Source organism: Eupeodes corollae, chromosome 1, assembly GCF_945859685.1.
Source record: "Eupeodes corollae chromosome 1, idEupCoro1.1, whole genome shotgun sequence".
Taxonomy (NCBI): Eukaryota; Metazoa; Arthropoda; class Insecta; order Diptera; family Syrphidae; genus Eupeodes; species Eupeodes corollae.
Window position 1 is genome coordinate 71,881,350 of NC_079147.1, and position 27,100 is coordinate 71,908,449.

The 27,100-nt window shown below is 36.6% G+C and overlaps 1 protein-coding gene across 5 annotated transcripts in view; it reads right to left on the reverse strand.

The window, feature by feature from the left end:
• Positions 1-27,100, reverse strand: part of LOC129953938 (band 4.1-like protein 4) — a 399,888-nt gene that overhangs the window by 100,956 nt on the left and 271,832 nt on the right. For all 5 annotated transcript variants that reach the window (XM_056067492.1, XM_056067491.1, XM_056067490.1 and 2 more), the window contains one exon: positions 7,189-7,293. In XM_056067492.1, coding sequence (XP_055923467.1) covers positions 7,189-7,293 — 105 coding nt within the window. The remainder of the gene's footprint in view (positions 1-7,188; positions 7,294-27,100) is intronic.

The following is a 27,100-nucleotide window of genomic DNA, read 5'->3' on the forward strand; positions in this document are numbered from 1 at the left end:
ACTGTGGTTTATTTGCATAGACCTTTGACTTCAAGAAATCTCAAAGGAAAAAGTCTATCGGGTTCAAATGACATGACCTTGTTGCCCAATTCACATCACCCAACTTTAACCTCAAATCTTTCATGCAAAAAGTCAATCGTCATGTCGTCGAAGTCCATATGGTTCAATTTGGGCCATAAGAAATTATTTATAATCGTTTTGTAGCTCTCGCTGTTAACGGTGATCGCATCACTAACGTCGTTCTTAAAAAAAAGTACGGACCATTTACAACGCCGCCGGACCAAAATCCACACCAAACTGTTACTTTTTAAGGATGCATTATCACTTGGTGGGTTTTCGAATGGTAGACATGTGCATTCAAGAGGACACAATCGTCCACAGGTTTTTTTCTTAAAACCAACCTCTGTCTATCAACTCCTACTCTCACCTCCACGTGGTGAACATCGGGTGCCTAGTACCTCAACTGGAGATTGGGTTCCAACCCCAGTGGAAAGTTGTTGGGGGCAGCAAACGAGAGAGGTGGGGAGAGGTGTTTCCACTAAGGCACCTCTCCTTATCCAGACGGCAGCGGAGGAATTCCCGAGATGGAATGGTGGCGTCTACAGTTCCAGTAAGGTTGAACTACTTAGTGAACACCTTATAGGGCTTCTTCGACTTATTCGGAGCCCAGGCCTGTAAGGAGCGGTTTTATCCGGCTCCCCATCCTTGGAGTTATACTTAGGATCTGGCCCTCCAGGTTGGGGGTTGTGCGTCGGGGTGACTTCCTGGCCACGTAAAAGCTTTCAAAGTTGCGAAGCACCAACAAGCCTCGGATACGGACGGATTTACTGTTGACAACCAACGCAAACGAATAAAGGACAACGAACTTCAGATATGCACGTGGAATTTTAGGTCCCTTAACAGACCACGTGCGGCCGAAGAATTAGCGGAGGCCCTAGAACGATATAAAGCAGATATCACCGCCATCCAGGAAATACGATGGGATGGGCCGGGCAAAAAGAGGATGAAAAACTGCGATATTTACTATGGTGACTGCTACCACGAAAACCAACAGCGCTTATTTGGATGCGGATTCGTCATTGGAGCCAGACTTAGGCAAGAAGTCTTGAGCTATAGGTGCATCAATGAGCGCCTCATGACCATACGCATCAAGGCTAAATTCGGCAACATTAGCCTGATATGCGCGCAAGCCCCCACAGAAGAGAAAGACGACAACACCAAAGATATGTTCTTCGAGCTCTTAGACAAAACATATGAGCAGTGTCCTAGCTACGATATTAAAATAGTCCTGGGCGATTTTAATGCCAAGCTAGGAAGGGAAGACATCTTTGGTGGAATAATCGGGAAAAACAGCCTGCACGACAACACTTCCCACAATGGATTCAGGCTCATAGATTTTGCTGCGGGGCGAAACGTCATGGTAGCCAGTACGCGTTTTCCACACCTCAACATCCACAAAGGAACTTGGACTTCTCCAGATCAATCTACCGTCAACCAGATTGACCATATTGCGATCGACGCCAGACACGCTTCCAGCATCATGGATGTCAGAACTTTCCTAGGAGCTAACATCGACTCGGACCACTACCTCGTTGTAGCCAGGGTAGCACTTCGGATTTCCAGACCCAAGGCAAAACAGGGAGGTGCTGGGAGAAGATACAACGTCGAACGGCTACAATCGCCAGAGATCGCCAAATCCTTTTCCGACCGAGTGACAAGTAACCTCTCTCGAAGTTCTCTGCCGCCAACACAATGTATCGAAAACCAGTGGCAACATTGCCAAGATGCAATCAGAGAAGCCGCTTCTGATGTGCTGGGTTTCAAACAGCCACCAACAAGGAACCCCTGGTTTGATGAGGAATGTCGGCAGGCAAATGCAGCCAAACAACAGGCACGCAAAGCGGCGCTGCATAAAAGGACGAGAGCTGCTCGTGAGCTCTACGAGCAGAAGAGGCGAGAGGAACGCCGACTTTTCAGAAGGAAAAAGAGAGGGCATGAGAAGCGTGCGGTCGAAGATGTTGAGAGGTATAAAAGCAGGAGTGAGGTTCGAAAGTTTTTTGAACAGGTGAAACGAAATTCACAGGTACATAAACCTAGAACCGAAGGCTGCAAAGACGAAAGTGGAAACATCATAGTGGAACCGCAGTCAATGCTGAGGATATGGAAGGACCACTTCTGCAGACTGTATAACGGCGACGAAGAACTGAATCCCGCTGTCAGGCAGGATGACCCATTCGATATAGACGACGAAAGCCAACAATCCTGTCCTCCCAACTTAGACGAAGTAAAGATTGCCATATCTAAGTTGAAGTCTAATAAAGCCGCTGGAGCAGATGGCTTGAATGCCGAGCTCTTTAAAGCAGCTGGAGATAAGTTGGTTAGGAGCATGCACCAACTTATCTGTAAGATATGGTCACATGCCCGAAAAATGGAACCATGCCCGATGAATGGAACCTCAGTATTGTTTGCCCGATCCTGAAAAAAGGAGACCCTCTAAACTGCACCAACTATAGAGGAATAAGTCTACTTAACATCGCCTATAAAATCTTCTCTGCCATAATATGTGAACGTCTAAAGCCCATCGTCAACAACCTGATAGGTCCTTATCAGTGTGGTTTTAGACCAGGAAAGTCCACAGTTGATCAAATATTCACATTACGGCAGATCCTGGAAAAAACTCAAGAGCACCAAATCGACACCCACCATCTTTTCATCGATTTCAAGGCCGCATATGACAGCATCTACAGGGACGAGCTGTATAGAGCCATGTCTAGTTTTGGCATTCCTGCCAAACTCGTCCGTTTGTGCAGGATGACCATGGAGAATTCACGCTGCTCCATAAAGGTTGGAAACAACTTAACAGAACCTTTTGATGTCAAAAAAGGTTTTAGACAAGGTGATGCGCTGTCATGCGATTTTTTTAACATCGTGCTTGAAAGAATAGTGCAGAGCTCACACGTCAACACTAGAGGCACTATCTTTCAAAAGTCTGTCCAATTACTGGCATATGCTGATGACATTGACATAATCGGAAGAACTCAGCGTGATGTCAATGGGGCTTTTGTGAGTATTGAGGCAGAGGCGGCAAAAATGGGTTTAACGGTTAATGAGGGCAAAACAAAGTACATGCTGTCGTCTAGAAAGGACATACAACACCGACGTTTTGGTCAAAACGTCACAATCGACAGACGTACCTTTGAGGTAGTCAAGGACTTCGTCTACCTAGGCTCCGCTGTAAACGCAGAAAACAACACCAGCGCTGAGATCAAACGCAGAATAACTCTTGCTAACCGCTGTTTCTTTGGACTAAGAAAGCATTTGAGTAGTAATGTCCTCTCTCGAGGGACCAAAGTGTTGCTATATAAGACCCTTATCATCCCCGCCCTGCTATACGGTGCAGAAGCATGGACCATGACAAAAGCGGATGAAAGCACCTTGGGTCGCTTCGAGATAAAAGTTCTTCGTGTGATCTACGGTCCCGTATGCATCGCAGGGGAGTGGAGGAGAAGATGGAACGACGAACTGTACGGGCTGTACAGCGACGTAGACTTAGCAAGAAGAGTAAAAGTCCAACGACTAAGATGGCTGGGTCACGTAGAGCGCATGGAAACCAATGCTCCGGCCGGGAAAGTCTTCGAATCCGCACCCATAGGACAGCGCAGTAGAGGAAGACCGCGGATCAGGTGGCGCGCACAAGTGGAAGGTGACCTCACCCAACTTGGAGCGCGAAACTGGAGACATCTAGCTAGGGACCGAGCTAGATGGAGAAGTTTGTTGGGTGAGGCCCTAGTTCACACAGGACTGTAGCGCCACCTTTAGTAAGTAAGTAAGTAAGTATTATCACTTGGTGAATCTCGCGTGGGTTGGTGTCGTGCCATATACGGTAATCTTGCTTGTTAACACATCAATTTATTCAAAAATGTGCCTAAAGATGATTTTTCGGCGAAATTGGATCAAGGTTAGATTTTGTACGAGTGTAGGACGAATTTGAAATTCGACAAGTTGAAGTCTGCGAAAGGCCTAGTTTTTGTGCACGGCAAGGTATAGACTGCCTCGGGTTCTGTTGTACACTTTTACTTTCTGGACCGCGGCGATGTTTTCTCAAATTTAACCACCAAACGTTGAAAAGTCGACTGTGAAGGGCCACCAAGTCTACCGTTAAATGAGCGCAAAGGGCTCTTGCCCGTACACGTTCTGTTCAATCGTGTTATTTTTCACGAAGATATGGCATAAACAGCTGAATAATAAACAAAAGATTTGACAGATGTCACCAAAACAAAATGGCCGCCATGGGGCGCCAAAATCTACCCGCGCTAATTGAAAAACCCTTTACATGAAAGGTCAATTTTCAAATTGGGAACTATACCTCAGTGATTGATGATTGATTATCTTTAAAAAAAAACAGTGCCCATTAAAAACTCAACTTATGAAAAAACAGAGTTGTCCCTGGTTCTCTCTTGATAAACATAATGCAATTAACGTCAGACGTTTTAGTTGTCCACAAATGCTTGGCGAGTTTAAACAGTCACGTTAACATGCTACGAGCTTCAAAAAAATTACGAAACACGATTTTTATAATAATAAGTCTAACTCAAATCAATCCTCGAAGTTTCTTTGTAAAGAAGTTAAGAACATTAGCTTAACAAAATGTGTCCAAGTTTCTGATAACGATATTGATTTGGAGGATTATACATTTTCTACATCTCAAACCCAATTTATTTTTGTGTCCACACAAATTTCAGAGAACGATAGTATTGACGCATACTCGGTTAGTGCTGTAGATGAGTATTAAGTAAGAAATGCACTGGACTTGACAATATCCATCATGACTTCAATAAAATTCTACTACCTCTCTTCTTCTTCCTCACATAAATCATATCTTCAACACATTTACGTAGTCGTGCCATAAGTTCTGTTTTATGAATTAAATACCATAAGATAAGAATTATATAAAACTTTCTATTCTATTCATTAAATGGTCATGTTATAAGTTGAATTAAGAAAACAGTTTTACTCGAAATGATTGAGCTTAGCTTTAATGGAAGCCTTCAAACGTTCTGGCCATCAAACTATAGTGGGACACTTTATTTCTGTTGATATTTTTGACACTGTTTTCGTCAACTATTTCTTAAGAGTTTTAAAATTCCTGTTAGAAATCTTCGAGTAACGCTCTCAAGTTCTGACCACAAATTTAAACTCAGGAATTAAAATATAGACTTCCCAAGAGCAAATCTTAAGTTCTTTAAAACCTACTATTTTGAACATTGGCTTTGTTTTTTTTTTGTTTGATTTCGCATTAATTGCATTGTTTTTTTGTTTTAAACTCCTTCAACGTTAAAAATCTTTTCATTTGAAAAAAAAAGAATTATCTAATGCTCATGCTCATTTCACGTGCCTGTAAAAGCCCTTTGCTCTCCCCACTATAACTTTTTGGAGTCGAGGTGTTAAAATATGATCTCTAGAGCGTCGATAGTTTTGCATGCTGTCTAATCGGTATTGAAATGGATCTGGTGAATATTTCCAATTCTGTGGACATAATATTTTTCTTCCAGTGGTTTTAGTGGTATTCGTTCTCGAACTACTTTCATAAGCGTTCAAATATGGGCAACGCGAGGACAACTACTTTTAAGGCTAGTTATCTTCTCTTGAATATATAGGAAACTGGAGAAGAACCCAATTCCCGAAAAATATTGCGCTTCCCAGTGGTTTTTAAAACGAGACAAATTTGCCAGAACTCATTCCTTACTTATGGTAAGGCGTACCCTTATGGTTACAATATCAAAACTGAAACCAAATTAACATTTATTCTTTATTTAATAAAAAATAAATTAAGTTGAGCAGCAGTCCGTTGAGAACTAGGGCCTAGTGACTTACAACGCTCAACCATTCATGTATGCGAGTACTGTTTTCATGGACGGAAGAGACTTGCAGTGTTAAGCCGAATCCGAACGGCTTATTTGAGAACGAATTTTTCATGACAAGAATTAATCTTGGAAAATCTGTGAAATCCTCGCAAGAGGCAGTCCCCGTGAAAAAAATGATAGCATATACAGGGATCGAATCCAAAAACTTCTGGCATAAGATTCTTACGTACTTACCATCTTTCCACGGGTACTACTTACACAACTTATGTATTTATTTTTGACCAATCGTATCCAATCCGTATCTTGTAATGGTAAATTGCCTTCGTTTCTTGCCGTTTATATTGGTGTTACTCAATTGTCAATCCTTGGACCTTTACTATTTTCGTTGTTCATTAATGATCTGTCTTCTGTTTTGTCCTTCTGTACCATATCTGCTGCTGATGTTTAGTTAAAAATTAGATTTCCTGAGCATGATTAAAGATGCAATGACTAAAATAAACATGGATCGACAGTCTAAACATGATTGGTCGACCCGCAACGAACTTAAACTTAATCCTGATAAAACTAAAGCTCATCCAATATCGAAAAATCATATTAAAAAACTTAAGATTGTTCTTTAACAAAAGACTAACTTGGGATACCCTCGTCGATAACGTTGTGTCAAAGAAGTATGTTTCGTCCGAGGACGGGATCAATTCTATCCACTTATTAGGTTAAGTGCTGAGCTGACATTGCAGACCTCGACTCTCATTCGGCTTAGAAGTTAAAGGTAGCATCTAACGCCACTACTTGATTTGTTTTTGACCTGCGAAACTTTGATCATGTTTCGTTTCAGGCTCGTTAACTTTTTAGCTGTAACCTGGAAGGTTTCTAGAAGTATAGGTGTTGTATCTTACTCTTCAATTCAATTGTTTAAAAGACTTCAAGTTATCTATCTAATAGACTTAATTATTGTTTCCAAGATATTTGTTTTGAATATTTCTCGAATTCGAACTGAAAAATATTTTTAATATACTTATTTTTATTTCTTTTTGCTACAATTTTAATTTAGTTATTTAATTTTGTAATGTTCTTTAATTTTTTAAGTTATGTATATAAATTTCATATCATTGTTTATAATTTATAAATTTAACGTAAACAATTATTTACTATTTATAAGTTTTACTTGATGTACAGCTTCTTTATAAATAAATAAATATCAAATATAAAATGATTTTAGCTCTCAGACTATAACAAAGAAAAGAACTTCCATTGTGCTTGGTTGATTTTTTCTACAAAAACAAAAATAAAAATACTTTATTTTAAGGGTAAAAGCTTAACTTGCCGTTTGGTTTTCTTCATCGATGTATCGAATACCGAAATAAGTTGTTTCGATTAAATTAAGTCTGGCATAAACAACATCTAAAAGTGCTTGTCCGGGTAGATCGTCCTGAAAATATAAAAGAAAGGCAAGGAATTTAAGAAAAAGGGTATAAAAGATTCTGTGTTTCTATACTATACAAAATATTCAATATTCTTTTTGAAAATAGTTAATTGTATTTTTGCGTATTATTATGTATTAAGGATAAATAAAACTTATAAATTAGCTTTTATTTTTAAATTTAAAACATAAAAATCGTGCTTAAACGCTTTTTGTCTGCATATCAAAAATTGTCAGAGGAGAGAAATTAAAGTTTGCAGGCACTTTGAAAAATTGAAACGAAAACTGCAGTTCATAGATTCGGGCCTTCTAAAAAAGAGACTAATATTATCAGTAGAAAGCCTTTGAGACCAAAAAAGAAATTTCAAAGTGAATATGAGTCTCACATAAAACTATTTTTCATATTCAAAAACACTTCCTGTTCGTATTTTACAAATGGCTTTATTTACTCTTCTCAAAACTTTGCTTTAAAGTCAACTTGTATTTGCAAAAAAATAAACTAGACCTTTCCCCTATCAGAAACATTTTTGACTTTTCTACTTCTAGGTACCTTTGGAAGGAACTTCCCAACCCACACCTTGACTTTCATCAGTTTGCATTGACCTTTTGTTTTCTTCAAGCCGAACAAACATAAAGAACGCAAAAGCAAAATAAAAATATTATTCATTTCAATGAAGGAAAACGATGACGAGACGACGACGACGATGACGAATACGAACGCAATCAAAGATTCAAAGCCAGAGATACGATATGCGAGCGGGGTACGAATATTTGTTTGGAAGGAGTTCTGGGGTTTTGACTCTCATAGAAATTTCATTTCTCATTTCAAAAATGAATTAGTGTTCTTCCTAGTATGATGACTTGTTGACTTATATACCTTGCTTTCGACTACCGGAATTGAAAAACCATCCGTCCGTCCTTTTTGTCATAGGTTCAGATTGGTACAGGGTATACCCACACTTTACCGTTTACCACATCATCAGAGTAAAAATACAAAAAAAGGACTAAAGAATATTTATCCTACCACTTTCCTCGTTCCTATCGTTTATAACCTCCGTTTCGCCTCCGGGCAAATAAACGATGATGATGATGATGATGACGAACGACGACGAAGATGGCGGAAAGGAAGTGGTATTCAAACATCTTTAAATTGTTTTTGCCGACAAAAATATAGACGTTTGGTCAATAAGAAGCATTTTGAAAGAGTTGGCATTTAGCTAAACGAACCATGGGATGGCCATGAAGAAAGCGCAAAAGATTGAAGACGAAGAAGGAGAAGACGAAAAAAAGGCTCAATTTGACAGGGGAGAAAAAAAAGAAGTTTGTTTGCTTTTTTAAAGTTGTTCTTTCTTTCCAAAGAAAACAAAATGGAACCTCAGTCAGCCGTAAGTCGATAATATGTTTCAGTATTTTTTCAAAATGCTTTAAATCTTGAAATTCATTTTATGTAATATAGAAATTCATGTAAGTACCTACCAAAGAAAAAAGGTTCATAAACGAGTATGAGTGTGGAGGTTCACTGTAATGTTTATGTTTGTGCAAAATTTTTAATCAATTTTAGATTTTCAATTTCGACAAAAGTCTTTCCAATTCAATGAACGTTGTTTTTTCCTCTTCTCTTTTGCTCTTTTGGTTTACGAGTATAGACGAAAGATGCCACCCCATTAGACCCCATCATCAAACTCTTATATTTTATGGTTGGCATTTTTATTCAAAAGTTATTGCTTTGATGGTTTAAATGAGAAAAGTTACTCACATAAAGTAATCATACACAAGAATTTATACAAAATTTTGTAGGTAAACATATGAATGTAGAAATTCTATGTTTAAATAATATTTTCTTTAGTTGCAATAAAAGTTGAATGATGGTCTTGAAAATTATTAATTTATGATAAGTTTTGCTTGAAATGTAATAGTTACATATTTCTATTTTTTGATTGTGTTTCGTTTTGAGAAAAAGTTTTCTTTTAAGTTAACTATTAATTTAAGGTTTATCTAAGAAAAAATTACTTCAGGAAGAAGACAGGGAACGAAAAACTACGACTTTTGCTGACGAAACTTTACTGATTTTTATAAAAGAATTTTGACTGATTGGTAATTTTTTTTTTTTTTTTTTTAATTTTGTTGCATATTCTATATGTCACCCTCAAAAGCTATACCACCGCTGTTTTAAAAATTCTGTACTAGTCGCATATGTTTGATTCAAAGTTTCCAATCACCAAATTACAACATTAATTTTTGTAGGAAATTCGATTTGAACCAATATTTTAGAATTTAAAAGTTGTATTTTAAAGTAATTGATACATAGAATCAGGTCTTATTGATATTTTCACAAAATACATTTTAAACAGAGTTTTTTATGTAAAAAGTCGTTTATTAAAATTTACACTCTGCAAATTTTTTTTTCTCTAATATTATTTAAAAATCAACAATTTATGTACTGATTACGTACATTCATTAATCTAAAATAAGTTCATAACAATTAAATATTTAAAGTTTTTATGGACTCATTACAATACTTTTGAAGTTTTTGGATTTATATTAATTAATATATGTACTCATTATATAAATAAAGCTTTATGAGCTGCACAAAAATTTTACAAAACAGCACTTTTTAAAACTTAATAGAACTTCTATGTTTAAATAATATTTTCTTTTGCATGAAAAAGAAAATTAGTCTTAAAAATGATTAATTTATGAACAGTTTTGCTTGAAATGTAATAGTTACATATTTTTCTTTTGTTTGTGTTTCGTTTTGAGGAAAGTTTTCTTTTTAAGTAAACTATTAATTCAAAGTTTATCTTAGAAGTCAGGAACAAGACGGGGACCGAAAAAATTAGACTTTTGTCTGCCGAAACTTTATTGATTTTTAAAAAAAGAATTTTGGCTGATTGGTACTTTTTAAACACTTTTTAATTTTTGTTGTCAAATTGTAAATGTTACCCCCATACTGCCGCTCCTGATTAAGAAAATTCTGTAGGAACTTACGATTTCCTAAGCTCTTAAAAATATTGAATTTAACGATGATAGAGAACTTCAAAAACGAGACCCTGAAATTTCGCCAGTCTCGTATTGCAATTTTGTATTAGCAGCTGCTGTTGTTTTTCAATAAAAAATTGGTTGGACTAAAAATAATTGTTGGTATTCATAACATGATGAACTTGTAACTGATATTAAAACGAATAAGTAATTCTATAAACTCATTACAAACCATAAAATTCAAAGAGTTGAATTAGTAAAGAGAGCTTAATTATGTACGGAGTACAAATTGTGAAAAAGTTCTTTGTCAAAAACCACCTCTGTCTTTTAACTCCTGCCTCACCTCTTCAAGGTGAATATCGAATGCCTAGTACCTCAACCGGAGATTGGGTTCTAACACCAGTGGAAAGTCGTTGGGAGCAGCAAACGGGAGAGGGGGGAGGAGTGTTTTTTCACTAAGGCATCTCTCATTATCCAGACGGCAGCGAAGGAACTCCCGAGATGGAATCAACGGTGGCGTCTACAGTTCCAATAAGGTTGAACTTCTTAGTGAAGATCTTATAAAACTTCTACATATTCGGAGCCCATAAGGATTGGTTTATCGGGCTTCCCATCCTTGGAGTTATACTAAGGATTTGGCCTTGCAGGTTAAACGTTGTGCCGTCGAAGGGAACATGAACATGTTAAAATATCCTAGCTGCAAAGCACCAACAAGCCTCGAATGCGGACGGATTTACTGATAATGAACCAAGCAAACAATATAAGGACAACGAACTTTAGATCTGTACGTGTGAAAATTCGACGTTAGACTGCTACAATCGCAAGAGATTGCCATGTCTTTTTTACAATCGAGTTTCTAACAATCTCTTTACAAGTCCTATACTGTCTGCGTTAAACATTGAAAACCAATGGCAACATGCATAGAAAACAAGCACTGCACAGAAGGACAGGATCAGAGCTGCTCACGAGCAGAAGAGGAGGGAGGAAAACCTGCTTCTAAGATGGAAAAAGGACCATTTCACAACAGAAATGAGGTTCGTAAATTTTACCAAAAGGTATAAAAAAAACCTCCTTAGGGTCCTATACTGTCCTGCCTGTAAGGACGATAAGAACCTTAGGCTTTGTTGAGAATATGAAAATTTCACTTTTCCAAATTATATACTGACGATGACGAATTGAATTAAGCTGTCAAGGAGACAGGACCACTCAATCTAAGGGACGACTCAGAACAACAATTCCGCTTTCCCAACCCAGACAAAGTGAAGATAGCTTTATCGAAAGTGAATTCCAACAAAGCTGGTAGAGCATCACTATTGAATTATTTAAAGCAGAAGACGATGTCTTGGTAGGAAGAGATCATTTCTGTCGCATATTATGTGAACGTCTGAAGCCGTTCGTCAACAACCTGATTAGTCCTTATAAGTGTGGCTTCACAACAGGAAAGTCCACCATTGGAACTTAAAATCAATATCCACAAACTTTGTATGGATTTTAAAGTATGATTGAATCTGTAGGTAAGAGCTTTAAAGAGCTAACATGTCTAGTTTTAGCATCCCTATCAAACTTATCCGTTTGTGGATAGCTACGAAGGAAAATGAACTGCTGAAAAGATCTCTCCGATGCATTAAAAAAAATAAATTGGGTGGCGCGACAGTCCGTTGAGAACCAAGGCCTAGTGACTTACAACTCTCAACCATTCCTGTGTGCGAGTAATGTTGTCAGGAATGGAGGGGACCTACAGCTTATATGCCGACTCCGAACGGATAATTTGAGAAAGCACTTTTTCAATTCCTCGCAAGGGGCAGTACCCGTGAAAAGACTTTAGATGGCATAGGCAGGGATCGAACCCAAGACCTCTAGCATGACAGTCCAACGCACTAACCATCATGCCACGGGTACCACGATGCATTAGGTATCAAAAAAAGGTTTGAGACAAGGCGATGCGACCTCTCCAATATCTTTCTGGAAAGAATTGTACAAAACTCAACCAATAACTCGGATACGTCGATGATATTGACATATAATTAGAAGATTTAAACGTGATGTCATTGGAGCGTTTTTGAGCATTTCTTGGACAAAACGTCCCCATGGAGAGCTAACAGTTCATCTTAGAGCACATTAAAATTAAGCATTTAAAGTTTTTGTGCACCCATTATGGTACTTTTGTAGTCTTTCTATTAATATTCATGAATATATGTACTCGTTACATAATTTTCCAAACCCCCATTTTTCTGTCTAAAAGGTTGTTCATAAAAATGTGCATTTGGTAAATTATCTCCTGGTTTAACGATATGTGAATTTAAGTAATTTATGTACTGTTTGTAGTACCCGTGGCATGATGGTTAGTGCGTTGGACTGTCATGCAAAGGGTCTTGGGTTCAATCCCTGCCTGTGCTACCTTAATTTAAAAAAAAAAAATTAATTTTCGCGGGTACTGCCTCTTGCGAGGAATTGACAATTCCTTCAAGAGTAATTCTTGTCATGAAAAAGTGCTTTCTCAAATTAGCCGTTCGGATTCGGCCTTAAATTGTAGGTCCCTTCCATTCCTGACAACAGTACTCGCACACAGGAATGGTTGAGAGTTGTAAGTCACTAGGCCCTGGTTCACAACGGACTGTTGCGCCACCCCATTTGATTTTTGATTTTGATGTACTGATTACATTCATTTATATCAGTTCATCTTAAATAAATTGATAAAAAAATTAGTATTTATGGTTTTGCACATTAATTACAACGCTTTTGAAGTCTTTGGATAAACATTCATGAATATATGTACTCATTGCATACATAAGGCCTTATGCACTGTACACAAGTTTTACAAAATGCTACTTTTTAAAACAGTGTTTTGTGTAAAAAATTGTTTTCAAAAATTTTTATTCGGTAAATTACCTGCTGGTCTAACGACATGTAAACATAAGTTATGTATGTACTGATTACATTCAATCAAATCAGCTTATCTTAAATAAGTTGATAGAAAATTAATATTTAAAGTTTTTGTGCAGTCATTGCAATACTTTTGAAGTCTTTGGATTTATTTTTATGAATGTACATATGTACCCATTACATAAATAAGGCTTTATGCACTGCACATAACTTTTACATAATACCACTTTTTTAAATAGTTGTTACAGTACAAAATAGTTTTTAAAAATTTTCATTAGGTAAATTGTCCCCTGGATAAATGATATGTGAAAAAATAATGTATGTACCCATTACATACATACATTCATATCTCTACATTTGAAGTTAGTTCATAAGAATCTAGTTTTTAGAGGTTTTGTGCAATCAGTACAACACTTCTGAAGTCTTTGAATTAATGTTCATGAATATGTAATCATTACATAAATAAGCCTCTTTAAGTTCAGTTGCTTGAATCTTGTAAACTTAAAATCGATTTTAATGTAGTACCATAAAATTTAAAGACTCTTTTGTTTTTGTTTAAATTCTCCTTCATTTGACGCAAGAGAAAGTCTTGAATTCAATACACTTGAATTATTTTAAAAAAATGTGTAACCTACATAACACAAAGTGTCTGGAATAAAGATTATAAACCATTAAACATAAGGAGGTGTCATCACACATATAAATAAATGTACTACAAAGTTGTCGGCTTTGAATTTGACATGACATCCAATTTAGTATATTTGTAAGTGGAGAAGAAGAAAAATAAAAATATGTAACGCAGATGGAAATTGTTGGTAGGCATTAAAATCCAATCTAATCCAACTTTTTTAAAGCACGTGTGTGTTTAAATTTTTCATCTTTCCTCTGTCTGGATGATAATTTTTGTTTTTCTTTAGTCTTGTTTCCAAAAAAAAAAACACTCAAAAAATAAGAAGATACAAGGAACTGTTCCAATTTCAATGAATTACATGTTTTATGGGGTTGAAATATCTCATTTTTCTCTTTTCACTGAAACTGAATACGAAAACAGTCTGATACTCGTTGTTTTGACTTGACTTCTTCCTTAAGGATTCTACAAGGTGTATAGGTGTATATTTTATTAAAGTCAATCATTGAAAAGGAATGAAATTTACAGCGTATTCGTCTTTTTATATTTTTGGAAATTTAAATACATTTATCTATATTTACATATCGCGCACCTGATTCCTTTTTTTTTAAATAGCAGACTTCTTATGCGTGGATGGCTTGTCAAAGACAAGGACTCATACCTAACAAAGCTTCTAGATATTTTCCAGCATCATTTGAACACCAAGTGAAGGAAGGACTTACTCGTTTACTTACTTTAAAAAGCAGAAACAATAAAGCTCAAAACCATAAAGGAAGCTGACAAAAATAAGCCATTTGTCATAGTTTCTCGTGTACAGTTGGATGAAGTAGTGTTTTGGAGGATTTTTGTGTGTTGCTTCCATTTAATTTTCTCCCTTAAAACAGTTTGCAAACTCATAAATACAAGAGCTTAGAACTCTACTAACATTCACATGCCATACACACAATTACACTCCTCTTAAAGGTCACTAAACTTGGACTTGCAATATAGCAGCATCATCAAGCTCTAGGTCGGTCGGTTGGTTTCGGTCTCAGTACTCGGTACTTGGTAGTCGGTCGGGTCAACCCTTGCACTTGGGTGAGCTCATAAGAAGCTTATGTCTTGCGTCGCGTCGTATTTGCTAAGAATAACATAACATCCTATAGAGAATATCTCGTCTACCACATTGCACTGTTCCATCACACATCCTGTGTAAACCATCAGACTTTTGGAATCCTTTTTTGCGTTTGCAAAAGAATTATCCTTAAAGTACACGACTTGCCATAGCGAATGAACTTTGTACACTTGTATTTGTTATCGTTCGTCCAAGTTAGTGAGGTGGAAATTATTTTTTCCTTCCATCCTATCTTTTACTTGAAAACGTCCTGTCGCTTTCTGTTTCTTGTATTTTCCACCAATCAGATGTTATTTTAGCCGTGATGTTGAATGTTAAGGAAAGGAAGGACTTTGTCCTGTTTTCTTTTTCTTTATATGCAAACAAAAAGGACTGAAACGATGGAAAAAAAGACAACATTTCAGATTAGAATTTAAGAGGATAAAATAAACATCACTTGGTAAATCCTTTCAAAGCTTCACATTCTCATTCGCATTGGGATTGGGATAGGGATCCGGATCGGGGTCGGGATCGGGAGAGCAAAAGGATGTGTTGTTTTAATAAGCATTCAAGGATGTTATCTCTTGCTTTAATGGGCAAGTTGTTTTGCCTTACTGATGTGGATGTCTTCTTTCCTTCGTCGTCTTTTGGTGATTGTGATGGGGTTATGTTTCTTTCTTATCTTTGTTATTTTTCTGTGTTTTTGGTTCTCCTTTTTTTTCCTTCTATGTTAATTGAAGATATTGTGCAATTGTGTATTCATTAATTTATTTTGTTGGTGCGGTAGTGGTTCATAGTTAGTTCACACCATGACAGGAGGAAGAAGGTGTTTGTTGTTATGTTGGATATGTAGGGCAAATAATAATGGAGATACATATAATATTAACCGAAGTATAAAAGAAGACAAGAAAGATATAAACAAGATAATAAAGGTGTGAAATATTAAGCCTATTTTCGGACAGCAGATATTTTGAAAATGACAAACCTAAAGAAAGATAAATATCACGGTCGATACAATTAGGTTTTTTTTCTGTCAAACAATCAAAACATTGCTTTTTAAAAGAATTAATCTATTCTGGAATAAAAAAAAGCTTTCTAACACATCAGTTTTTTTTTTAATATTCCGCTTCTAAAGTGCTAACGAAAAGTAGAAAGATGGGTTTTTAAGGCTGGTGGTGTTTAAAAATAAATTCCTAGATAATAAACTGTAAGATTATTTTTTAAAGTACAAATCTTTGTTTTCAAGATAATCTTTAAATCATTTTAGTACCTTACCGTTTTTTTTTAAATTCCCCGTGTTTTGTTGAAAAATCTATCAATAGTATAGCAGGATTTTAAACTAATAAAAAAACGATATCTTATGTGATTTCATTCTCAAATGTTGGTACGATTGATATTGCATTTGTATCTCAATGGCTATGTTCGTTGAGTAGTTGTGCATTTGGAATCATGTGTTTTCCATTGGCGAAAAGAAATCAATCTGTTACTGTTGATTATTTAGTTTTGTTTATGAAAATGGACTAACTGGGCTTATTTTGCAAGAATAGAAAAGATAATTAAGTTTTGCTATGCTTCCACAGGTTTGTCTCAGTTTAGATTAAATAAATCTTTTTGGTGCTTCCAACGCACAAGAAGATTTAAAAATGATTAAGTTTGACAGCACTTTCTAAAATGCAAATAGTGTTTCGATTTTATAAAAAGCAAGTGAAATAGTTTGATTCGTGTTAAACAATGAAGAACTGAAAAGTTCAGATCCATATAATGCATTTTTTTTTAATTTCAATAAAACAAACCTTTATGTTTTGTACATACACATGCAAATAAATACACCATAATGCGTTATCTGTAAAACCAATACGTGAACACAGGCTTTTCTTCACAGATTTTGAATTGAAACCGATCCATGATCGGAATCGAGTCAAATAAAGTTCATTTCAACTCGATAAGAATTGAGACGAGCTTCAAGCTAGCTTCAATATCACGTGTTAATGTAGTGGTCTACGAACAAACCCCCTTGAAGTTTTCATTTTATGTCAAAGCTGCATTTGTTAAATGAACCATTTTTATAGAATCTCAATTTCCAGATGTTTTCTTAACATTTCTTCTTAAAAATTGTCCTTTTTATTAGTTTTAGTTGATTTGTTTTTTGCTGAAGTTAATTTAAACTTTTGATTCTCACAATTCTTTTTTTTTTTTTGTGTTTTTTTTTTATTAATATGCTGACAGGTCTTCTTTCAATTGTATCAATTTTTAAATACAAAAATGTAGCTACTGCCGATGCGTTTTCTTGGGAATTGTCTACTACACTATTTTTAGAATGCCAAAAAACGCGGGCATTCTTATTCAATACGATAGTAACTTGACATTAAATGAAGTTTTGATAAATCTTGGTTTTCATGGTTTGGAATTAATTTTTAGTGTCAATTTGGAATCGAAAACTTGATGTGTAGCCTTTCTTGAAGGACGGATTTGTTATATAATTAAACTTTTCTTTCAAAACGGTAAAAACTTACACCCATGAATATTTTTCTAAAATGTAGGAAAATGCTACACAAATTTCAATTTGATTTCAGGAATTATATTAAAAAAAACTAGGGATATGAACTATGGTCAATGACATTCATTGAAAAAGAGAAATTTGATTACCAGGAATAGAACCTTGTTGAAAAAACATTGAGTGCAAAGTAAGGTCAAAAATTAAACAACACATACAACTAAACCCGGGCGCCATTCATCATTAAACAACAAAAAATTAAAAGACAATTTGGCATTTGGCATTTGTAAGCTAGAAAATAAGGTATTTTAAGGTTCCAGTCGAATTAATAAGTTCATAATGATTGAGATTTGAATGTCACTTATTTGATCAAAGGGTGCAATAGTGCCTCCCACAGAAACCAACTAATTCGGTTTTTTACTCCGAAGCCAATCAAACGAATAAGTTAGAATTTACAAAACTTACTAGTTAATGGAATAGAGCTTACCAAGTTTCAGCTTTGTAGAGAAAGTAGTTTCTGAAATACAAAACAAAGTAACTACCTGACTCACTCACTGAACAATCATCGAAATTATGAACCACTTCTAAGTATTGTAGGACAATGAAATACAGTAAAATGGTATTTATACACAAACAAATTAGGTAAACTAATTTCGCAACTAAAGGGCGTGATATCCGCCCAGTTTTATTGTTTTTATTTTAATTTATATGCGTGAAATTATTGTGGTGTATTTAAAGACAGGTACCTACCCGTGGCATGATGGTTAGTGCGTTGGACTGTCATGGTCTTGGGTTCGATCCCTGTCTATGCCTTCTAAAGTCTTTTCACGGGTACTGCCTCTTGTGACGAATTGACAAATTCTCCAAGAGTAAGTCTTGTCTTGAAAAAGTGCTTTCTCAAATTAGCCGTTTGGAATCGGCTTAAGAACTGTAGGTCCCCTCTATTCCAGACAACATTACTCGCACACAGGAATGGTTGAGAGCTGTAAGTCACTAGGCCCTAGTTCTCAGACGAACTGTTGCGCCACAAAATTATTTATTTACTTAAAGACAGGGAACACCATGGGTAGATAGAGTAGATAGAGATGGCAAGCGGGACTTATTTAGCGCTGGAAAGCTCCGTTTTGATACCATAAACTCGTTGGACCTATGCTTTGAAAAATGAAAAAAGGTAACATCATGACGAATTTATATTGAAAAAATTAGCGGTCGTAGAACCAATTCGTTGCATTCAGAAAGCAAATCAGATCGTTGATTATTATTTCGGAAAGTTCATCAAGACATTTAAGGAATGTCCTTCCGAACCTTAACTCGCCATTGCAGGACATTTAAAAAGAGATTGTCCGTAGCTCCTGCGGTGAGTATTGTGAAGCAAACACAGCTTTGCTACATGTTCTTCTATCGGCCAATTTCCGGTACATATGGGGCTACATATCATTTTTGGATCTTCATAAAAGTTCGAAAGAACGGTTTTTGGTAATCCATATCTTCTAGGACTTGGCATAGTCCGTTAAACTGTTCCACCTGAAGTTAGATTCCATCAGAAAAAATTGAGAAAATTGTTCCAAGATCGGCAAGGCCGATCCTTGCCGGGCCAACTTATCAACCCTTTAATTTCTATCAAAGACACAATGACGTGGAACCCAAATAAGAGTAAACGGGAGGTTGATATTAAGTTTTGTTTTTGTTTTGAGTATTTTACATGCTCCTGTGATTGGTAGTAGCAAAATAACATTTGTAATTGTTAGGCATGTTCGAGGAGCCCCTTGTAGTGCCGACACTAGATATTCTTTGAACCTTCCTTAGTTTCTCGATATTTTATTTTTTGTTGAGCGCAGGCTCAAAATACCAAAAGACAAAATAGGAAGCACATGTACAACGGATATGCACGTCCACAAAATTATTTTGATTGAAGGCTCTGCATTTTACTAAAAGTTTGTCCACTATGCGATTATACATGCATTTATTTAAGATAAATAATAAAATTAATAAACTTACTCAAATATATTAAATCTATTTAAATTCAACTTAAATCAATACTGCCAACCGTTGTATTTCAAAAGAAGCTTAACGAAAAATGTAAAGAATCCAATCTCAAATTAAGGTTAACATAAAGATATACATTACCCATGTACATACTACTTTACTTTTGTAATAAGCCTTTACACAAAGGAAAGTCTCAATGATTTCTTCAAATTATACATTGGTCCTTCGAGCCGGATTTGAACCAGCGACCTATGGATGCAGTCCACATTTATAAATTGTTGACATCTTTTCAAGAATGTTTTTTCTTTATTACATAATTTGCATATTAAATTTTCCGTGACCGCTGGTTTAGCAGACTTAAGCTTCTGCTTGGCAAGTAAAACGTTGGACTTAAGTGGAAAACGCAGGTTTGCCTTAATTTCTGGATCAAATTAGGTGTAATTTGAAGTACTATGGCCCTTTTGATCGAAAACTTTAAGAGTTTGGAAACGTTTTTCCAAAAACGAAAAAATTCATTGTAGTTTCTAAATCCTTTTTATCATATAAACTTTCTTCCCCTCAGCTTTTGAGTAGCCGACGACAATTTTTGGTTTATGAACCAGATGAAAACAATGTCCCACTTTTCAACTAGAACATCCATGGTTTGCAACGCAATAAAACATTCCTTTGTAGTGTACAAAAGATTTCTCAAACCTGCAGCAGTTTCATGAGGAAGTGGAGACTGTCCAAAAAGTTGTTGCATTTGGATATGCACCAGAATGCGTTTGTGATCATATACTTCCTTCAAAAATGTCCATGCCTTCTCCTAATTGGCAGCTTTAACAGATAAGCCATGAAGGAATCGTTTTGCATCATCAGTTAAACACGACTGCAGAAAATGGAGCCTATCTAAATCCGTCAAATTTTTGTTGTTGTGGACCAAAGACTGAAATCTGTCATAAAAATGCAGCCTGGTGGTATATAAACCATCAAACTTACGAAGATCCATACAAGGCAACCTAACTTCTGAATGGGCAGATCGCTGTCCTTCAGAAATAAAAGCTCCAATATAAACTTTGTCGTGAAACTTGACTGTAGTTGAAGGCGTTAAAAACGTTTGTAATGATTCCATTAAAATGGCTTTATAGTCAATGTAAATATAACTAGTTTTGTCATATATATAACCTTCAAATCTTCTAATGTTAAGCCTTCTTCCAGACAACCTCCACCAACAATTGCCTCATGATAACATTTGGCCGATTTTTTAACATCATTCAACTTATCTAAACGTCCTGATTCAGGCGTCTTTCTCAAGCGTTTGGTGTCTTTTAAAATTTTCAAGGTCTTAGTATTCTTTTCAGAATTCCCTTTTGGAATTTACCATATTTAAAACATTTACGGCCATTTTGTTAGTAAAATTTGTTAAACTTACAGATAGAACCATGGGAATTAATATTGACGAGTTTACAACACAAATCGATTTGGTTTAAAAGGCAAAGCAGGCCTTCTTAGCCCGTTCTTCAATGTTAAATTTCCAGTTTAGTTTGTAATTTGCAATGGCTCCTAGATATTGCGTGCTGAAGGTCAAAGACTGGATTTGACCGTTCATTCGAAGTAGGGTGAAGGCAGTTATTTTAGTGTTGGTCGCTACCGCCTTCACTTCACAACTTTTAAGCTTTTAATCAAATCAATTAAATGTTGCTCATCGATTGACAGTCCAGGACCTTAATACTCTTCTTGCAATATCACAAAGACAGTTTAGAGTGATCTTGAGCCGCAGAATAATGAATTCTCAATTGGTGCCAAAATAAGGAGAATTTCTGCTTAAAATATCATCGGCTCTATATCCGCATATTTCAAAATCTATTTAAAGTTTTAATAAAAGAAAACTCGAAAAAGCTAAGTATGTTAAACAAATATTTTAAGTAGTACCTAGTACTGCCATTCCAAAGGTCTACGCTTTTTGACTGTGCCACATAGTATTGCCAAGAACAGTGCTTTCTCAAATTAGCCGTTTGGAATCGGTATAAAACTGTGGGTCCCCTTCATCCCTGTAATTATGGTTGAGAGTTGTTACTAGCCCCTGGTTCTCTACGAAGTGTTGCTAACTTACTTATATTTTTTAAATGGTTCAATTATGAAAAAGTTCTTATCTAGTTAAATACAAACATTAAGTTTATGTAACCGTCTTTAAGGATCACGCTGGCAAAACTGAATCTTCCTTTTAGTGATAATCATTTGTTTGCCTTGCAAGTTAACACTATAATTTGCATCGACACAAGCTACAAACGATATATGCACCTATACCGCTTCAACATCGAGTGCTGTGCAAATAAGTTTCCTTTTGAATCCTTTGAATTATTATTCAAATCGCCAAATCAGGTCTCCTTCTCCTGTTCTCCTGTTGTAGAATCCATATCATTGATTTGATTGAAATCCAACACTCCCAATCTGTATACACAAAGTTTCAACCCCTATTATTTCAATAGGTGAAAGGTATAGGCATATGTAGGAACCTACTCGACTTGATATTTTGTTGATTTCGGGTTAACAACGAGTGTCTTGCCAAATTGGATACACTCCATCAACAAATAAATTAAACACTGCCGATGGTGTTGGAGTTGAAGTTGGAGAGCTGGCTGGATGCTGCCGCTGAAGCCGACACCACCACCGCCGCTGGTTTAGGCATATAATTAATTCCTTTATCCGTATACAAACTCCATTATTAAGCAACTTGCAATCAGATAGATGCACTGTACTGCACATCTATACTATGTATCGCATATACGAGTATATGCAGTTATATGGAGTAGATGCAGATTTAAGATAAACAATCAATTACATCCCAAATAAAATTAGTTTGATCGAATTTTTGAATGGAGCGGAAGAACGTTCAATTCAATCCCTCGTCGTCGTCGTGTGTTGTGTCCGTGCAACAATGTCTGTATAAACTACTCGTAGACTACCTTACCTACCTCACTATCCCTACTCTACCATGTGGTTGTAAATTGCACAGGTTGAACTCCAGACGACCGAACTGGACCGGCCCGCACCGGACCGGACCGGAGAGCGTAAGCACAGAAGTCACTCCTGGGTAATTGCGATAATTAATCAATTTCCATGTCTCACTTTAGTCGAGTTTCAGTTTCGGTTTCGGGTTTAAGTGTGTAGTCAAGTTGCAATGCACGTAGCAGGTTCAGTTCAAACAACAAAAATGCACGTGTCTGCAGCGAGCAGCTATAGTCAGCCAGCCAGCCCGAGCGTATAACCAATCGAAGCTTAAATGACTCAATTAAAACAGTTCCGAGAATGGAGGTGTCTTGTCTAGTCATCATTCATGCGGCATGGTAGAATCAGAAGCAGGTTGTTGTTTTCAGGTGCACTGCACTATACTTTATACTTTATACGTAGAAGCGACAGGTGGGTCCGGTTCCGACTTTTGCAGCTCGTGCAGTTGATTGGTTAAAATGCACTACACGCAACTTTAACTGATGATGGGTTCTTTACCTACCTCTTACCTATGTACATAACATAAAGGTGATGGCGCCAAAGTATGACGTTCGCGAAAAGGCTACCTGATGCTTACCTATACCTAACCTGAGTTGAAATTCAATCACGTTTTCGAAGAGCAACCATGGTCATGCGTTTCGTGAAATGTCGTCTTCAATTACTTACCTAAGCTATACCTACGATATTATGTACATTATTTTATTATGTTATGGTGGTATAGCCTTTTTAAGACTTTCAGAGAAGACGAAGAAGCTTAAAACTCATGATGTGTTAATTATAATAAAGAATATACGCCAAGACGCAACATTGTAATATGAATATCTCATGTTGGGTGGCTATATATTTATAATGCAAAATTATTATTGCAAGGAAGCAAATTGCAAAACAGAAGGTGACAAAAGTATTCGCACGTTTTTTAAATTTTTGGTTTTGCAACATTTTTGATAAATAACTCCCTTTTTTTCAATTTTAGACCAAAATTTTAATTTTTAAAAAAGAATTTTAAAATGTACTTTGCTATGGTTGGTATTTCTCAACTTATACCAAATTTATCTTTCATTTTGTACATTTTATTGCATGCTCGTAAAACTACAGTTAGAATAGATTTCACAACCATAGACCAGGATAGGAATTACCAAGGTTTTTAGCGAGAAGCAAACGAGTTTTTGATGGATGAAGTATTGTGTAACCTATAACGTTAGAAGTACGCCATAAACCTTACCAACGAGTCTATTTATATAATCATCCTAAGTCAAAAGACGATTTAAAATCACACCAAGATTCTTTGATGTAACCACATATTCGATTGGAGCATTGCTCAGAATCAGAACCATCAGTGGAAAATAAGAAAGGTCAAGAGATTTTCTATTAATTACAAGACTTTTCGATTTTTTAGGATTCAACATAAGTTCGTTTGACAAAGACCAATTTACCACTCTCTTCAGGTCTTCATTGACGCAGAAATCTCCATGTTCGATAAGGCCAAGTGAACAGCTGAAGTAAAGCTGAACGTCATCAGCATACAAGTAAGAGGTGTAATTAACTAAAGAAGATGGAAGTTCATTTACATAAGCAGAAAACAAGAGAGCCCCCAGTATGGAACCTTGTGGTACACCAGTGGCATTCGGCAAAAAAGTTGACAGGGTGCCTCTGAATTGCTAGGTTTCACACGGCCACCAAAGCGAAACCCTTGGCTTTACGACGAATACCAGCAAGCGCACGCAGCGAAACAGCAGGCATACAAAACGGCGCTCCACAAAAGGACTAGAGCTACTCGCGAGCTCTACGAGCAGAAGAGGGGAGAGGAACACTCCTTAGATGAAAAAAAAGATAGCATTAGAAGCGCGATCGAGGAGATAGAGGGATGTCACAACAGGAATAAGGTTTGTAAATTTTAGCAAAAGGTAAAAAATACCTCCCAAGGGTACCAGCCACGAACCGAAGCCTGTAAAGACGATCAGGGGAACATCGTAGTAGATCCGCAGTTGATGCTGGGAATACGGAAAGACCACCTCTCCAAATTATATAACGGCGATGACGAACCGAATTCCGCTGCAAGGAAGATAGAAACACTTAACCTCGGCGACGCAGATCAAGAATTCCGCCTACCCGACCTTGACGAAGTAAAGATAGCTATATCTTAACGTAAGTCAAACAAAGCTGCTGGAGCTGACGGCATCACTGCCGAACTATTCCAATCAGCAGGTGATGGCTTGGAAGAGAGAATGTACCAACTCATTTGCAAAATATGGTCGGAAAATATGAGTGGAATCTTAGCATTGTGTGTCCGATACATAAGAAAGGATACCCTCTAAACTGCTCCAACTACAGAAGCTTCAGTCTCCTCAACATTGCATATAAGATTCTCTCTGCCGTATTATGTTAACGTCTGAAGCCGTTCGTCAACAACCTCATAGGTCCTTATCAGTGTGGCTTCCGAACAGGAAGGTCCACTATTGACCAAATATTCACACTACGGTAGATCTTGGAAAAAGCCCAGGAACTTCAAATCGATACCCACCATCTCTTTATCGATTTCAAAGCCGCGTATGACAGCAACTATAGGGAAGAGCTTTACAGAGCAATGTCTAGTTTTGGTATCGCAGTCAAACTGAACCGTTTGTGCAGAATTACGATGGAGAATGCACGCTACTCCATTAAGGTCGGAAGAGATCTCACCGATGCATTTGATGTCAAAAAAGGTTTAAGACAAGGCGATGCACTGTCATGCGACTTCTTCAACATCGTTCTGGAAAGAATTGTGCAAAACTTAACCGTCAACACTAGAGTCACACTCTTCCAAAGATGGAGAATGGAGGAGAAATTATAACGACGAACTGTACGGGCTGTACAGCGACACTGACCTAGTTAGCAGATTTAAAGTCCAAAGACTTAGATGGCTAGGTCATGTAGAGCGGATGGACATCAGCGCTCCAGCCCGGAAGGTCTTCGAATCCAATCCCGAGGGACGGCGGCGCAGTAAAGGAAGACCGCGACTCAGATGGCGTACCCAGGTGGGAGAGGACCTCAACCAACTTGGCGTGCGAAACTAGAGACAGCTAGCTAGGGACCGAGCTGGCTGGAGACGCATGTTGGTTTAGGCCCAGGTCCACCCGGACTGTAACGCCACCTTAAATAAGTAAGTAAGTATTCAATAAAAATAATGCTTGACTAACTTAAGTCCAAGAGTTTTAAGTTGAGACAGCAATCTTTTAATCAGGAATTCTCGTTTTTTGGTTAAATTTGCAATTTGAGAGTTACGAGGTTTGCTAAAGAAAAGTCAGGTTTGTTAATTGCTAGATAATCTTTGGAATTTCACATTCAAACAAAAATACAACAAAGTTTATAGCTGAATCTTAATCACGCTTCAGCTTCGGCTTTACCTGACGTTTACGAGTTTAGCAATAGGAATTCAATGCATTCTATCTCAATGGAGCTCCGAATTCACGTTTCGTTTGACAATCGTAAGGAAAAGAACGAAATGTGACTCCAATCGGAAGCTCTAGTTCAATTATCTGAACATTTGCTTTGTCTGGCAGTTCAAGAGTTTTAAAAAAATGTTAACAATCAAAATATTTGCTCTTTGGAGGGATGAAATAATAGAAATGTCATTCAAATCAACCTCGAAGCAGGACCACCATTACACAAGCCGAAGCTAAATCGTGTTTGTGATTCAGCCATTATGCATAAGAGCTTTGCTTCAAAACTAATGTGAATTTTAGCAAAGTCGAATCTTCACTGATTGGGTCCTTAAAATGCAACAATTGTTGAAAAGCCTTTCTATTTCCAACATGTCACTGTTTGGAAAGTTTATTTGGCTGGTAGTTTGTACATGGACCTTACATATTCGAAAATGAAGGTGACGGAACTCTTCAGCTACAATTGATGATTTGTATTGTAAAAATTAGAATTTTGTTGATGTGGACAACCTTAATGTTCAACTTGATGGCTCTTCGTACCACACAAGTAATAATGCTATCATAGTTTTTCTCGAGAAGTTTCCTCACCGGGTTTCTTCTCGAAGAGGTTAACATAATTGGTCATCGATATCTTCTGATTTAGGACCATTAATTTTTTCTTTAGGGCCTGTAAAAGATAAAGTCGGTGCCAATGCACCACAATCGATTCAAGACCTTAAAGACATAATTCGTGAAGTCGTAGAAATGCAAATTGGTCATCATGGGATTTTTTGAAAATGATGTTAAACCTTTTTCTTTACAAAAGCATATTGTATCAGTAATTTCTTTTCATATCTAAATGAAATGGCATATTGGAAACACCTATAATTTATTATGAAGGAACCGAAGAGGCAAAGTTGTACTTATAAAGGCTTTTAATCCTTTATTCCGTATTGAAGAATGAACTATAAGAAAATACATGAAAGTCATGGCCATGTTGTACTCAAGTTTCTATAATACTTGTACTTGAGAGGACTAAAGTGTTGAAATACTCAAGTTCTTTATAGGCTGAAACTTTAAGAGTTTCCTTGGTTTCTAAGTCTTTCCTCCACGAGTTCTGGGTGTCAGTGAGATATAATGTGTGAAACTTTGCTATTGTTTCCCTTTTTTGAGAGATGTATGCTTCGTTCTAAGAATTTAACAACTTTTCTTATGTCATCTTGATGGACCTAATGTATTTTTATCCCTTTTTATTCTTCCTTGGATTCCATACATAAAGATTGTGGATATTACACCCTCTTTTAAAAAAAATAAAGAACAATAAAATTTCTCAAAATAAAACTTCGTGATTTCTGATGATTCAAGTC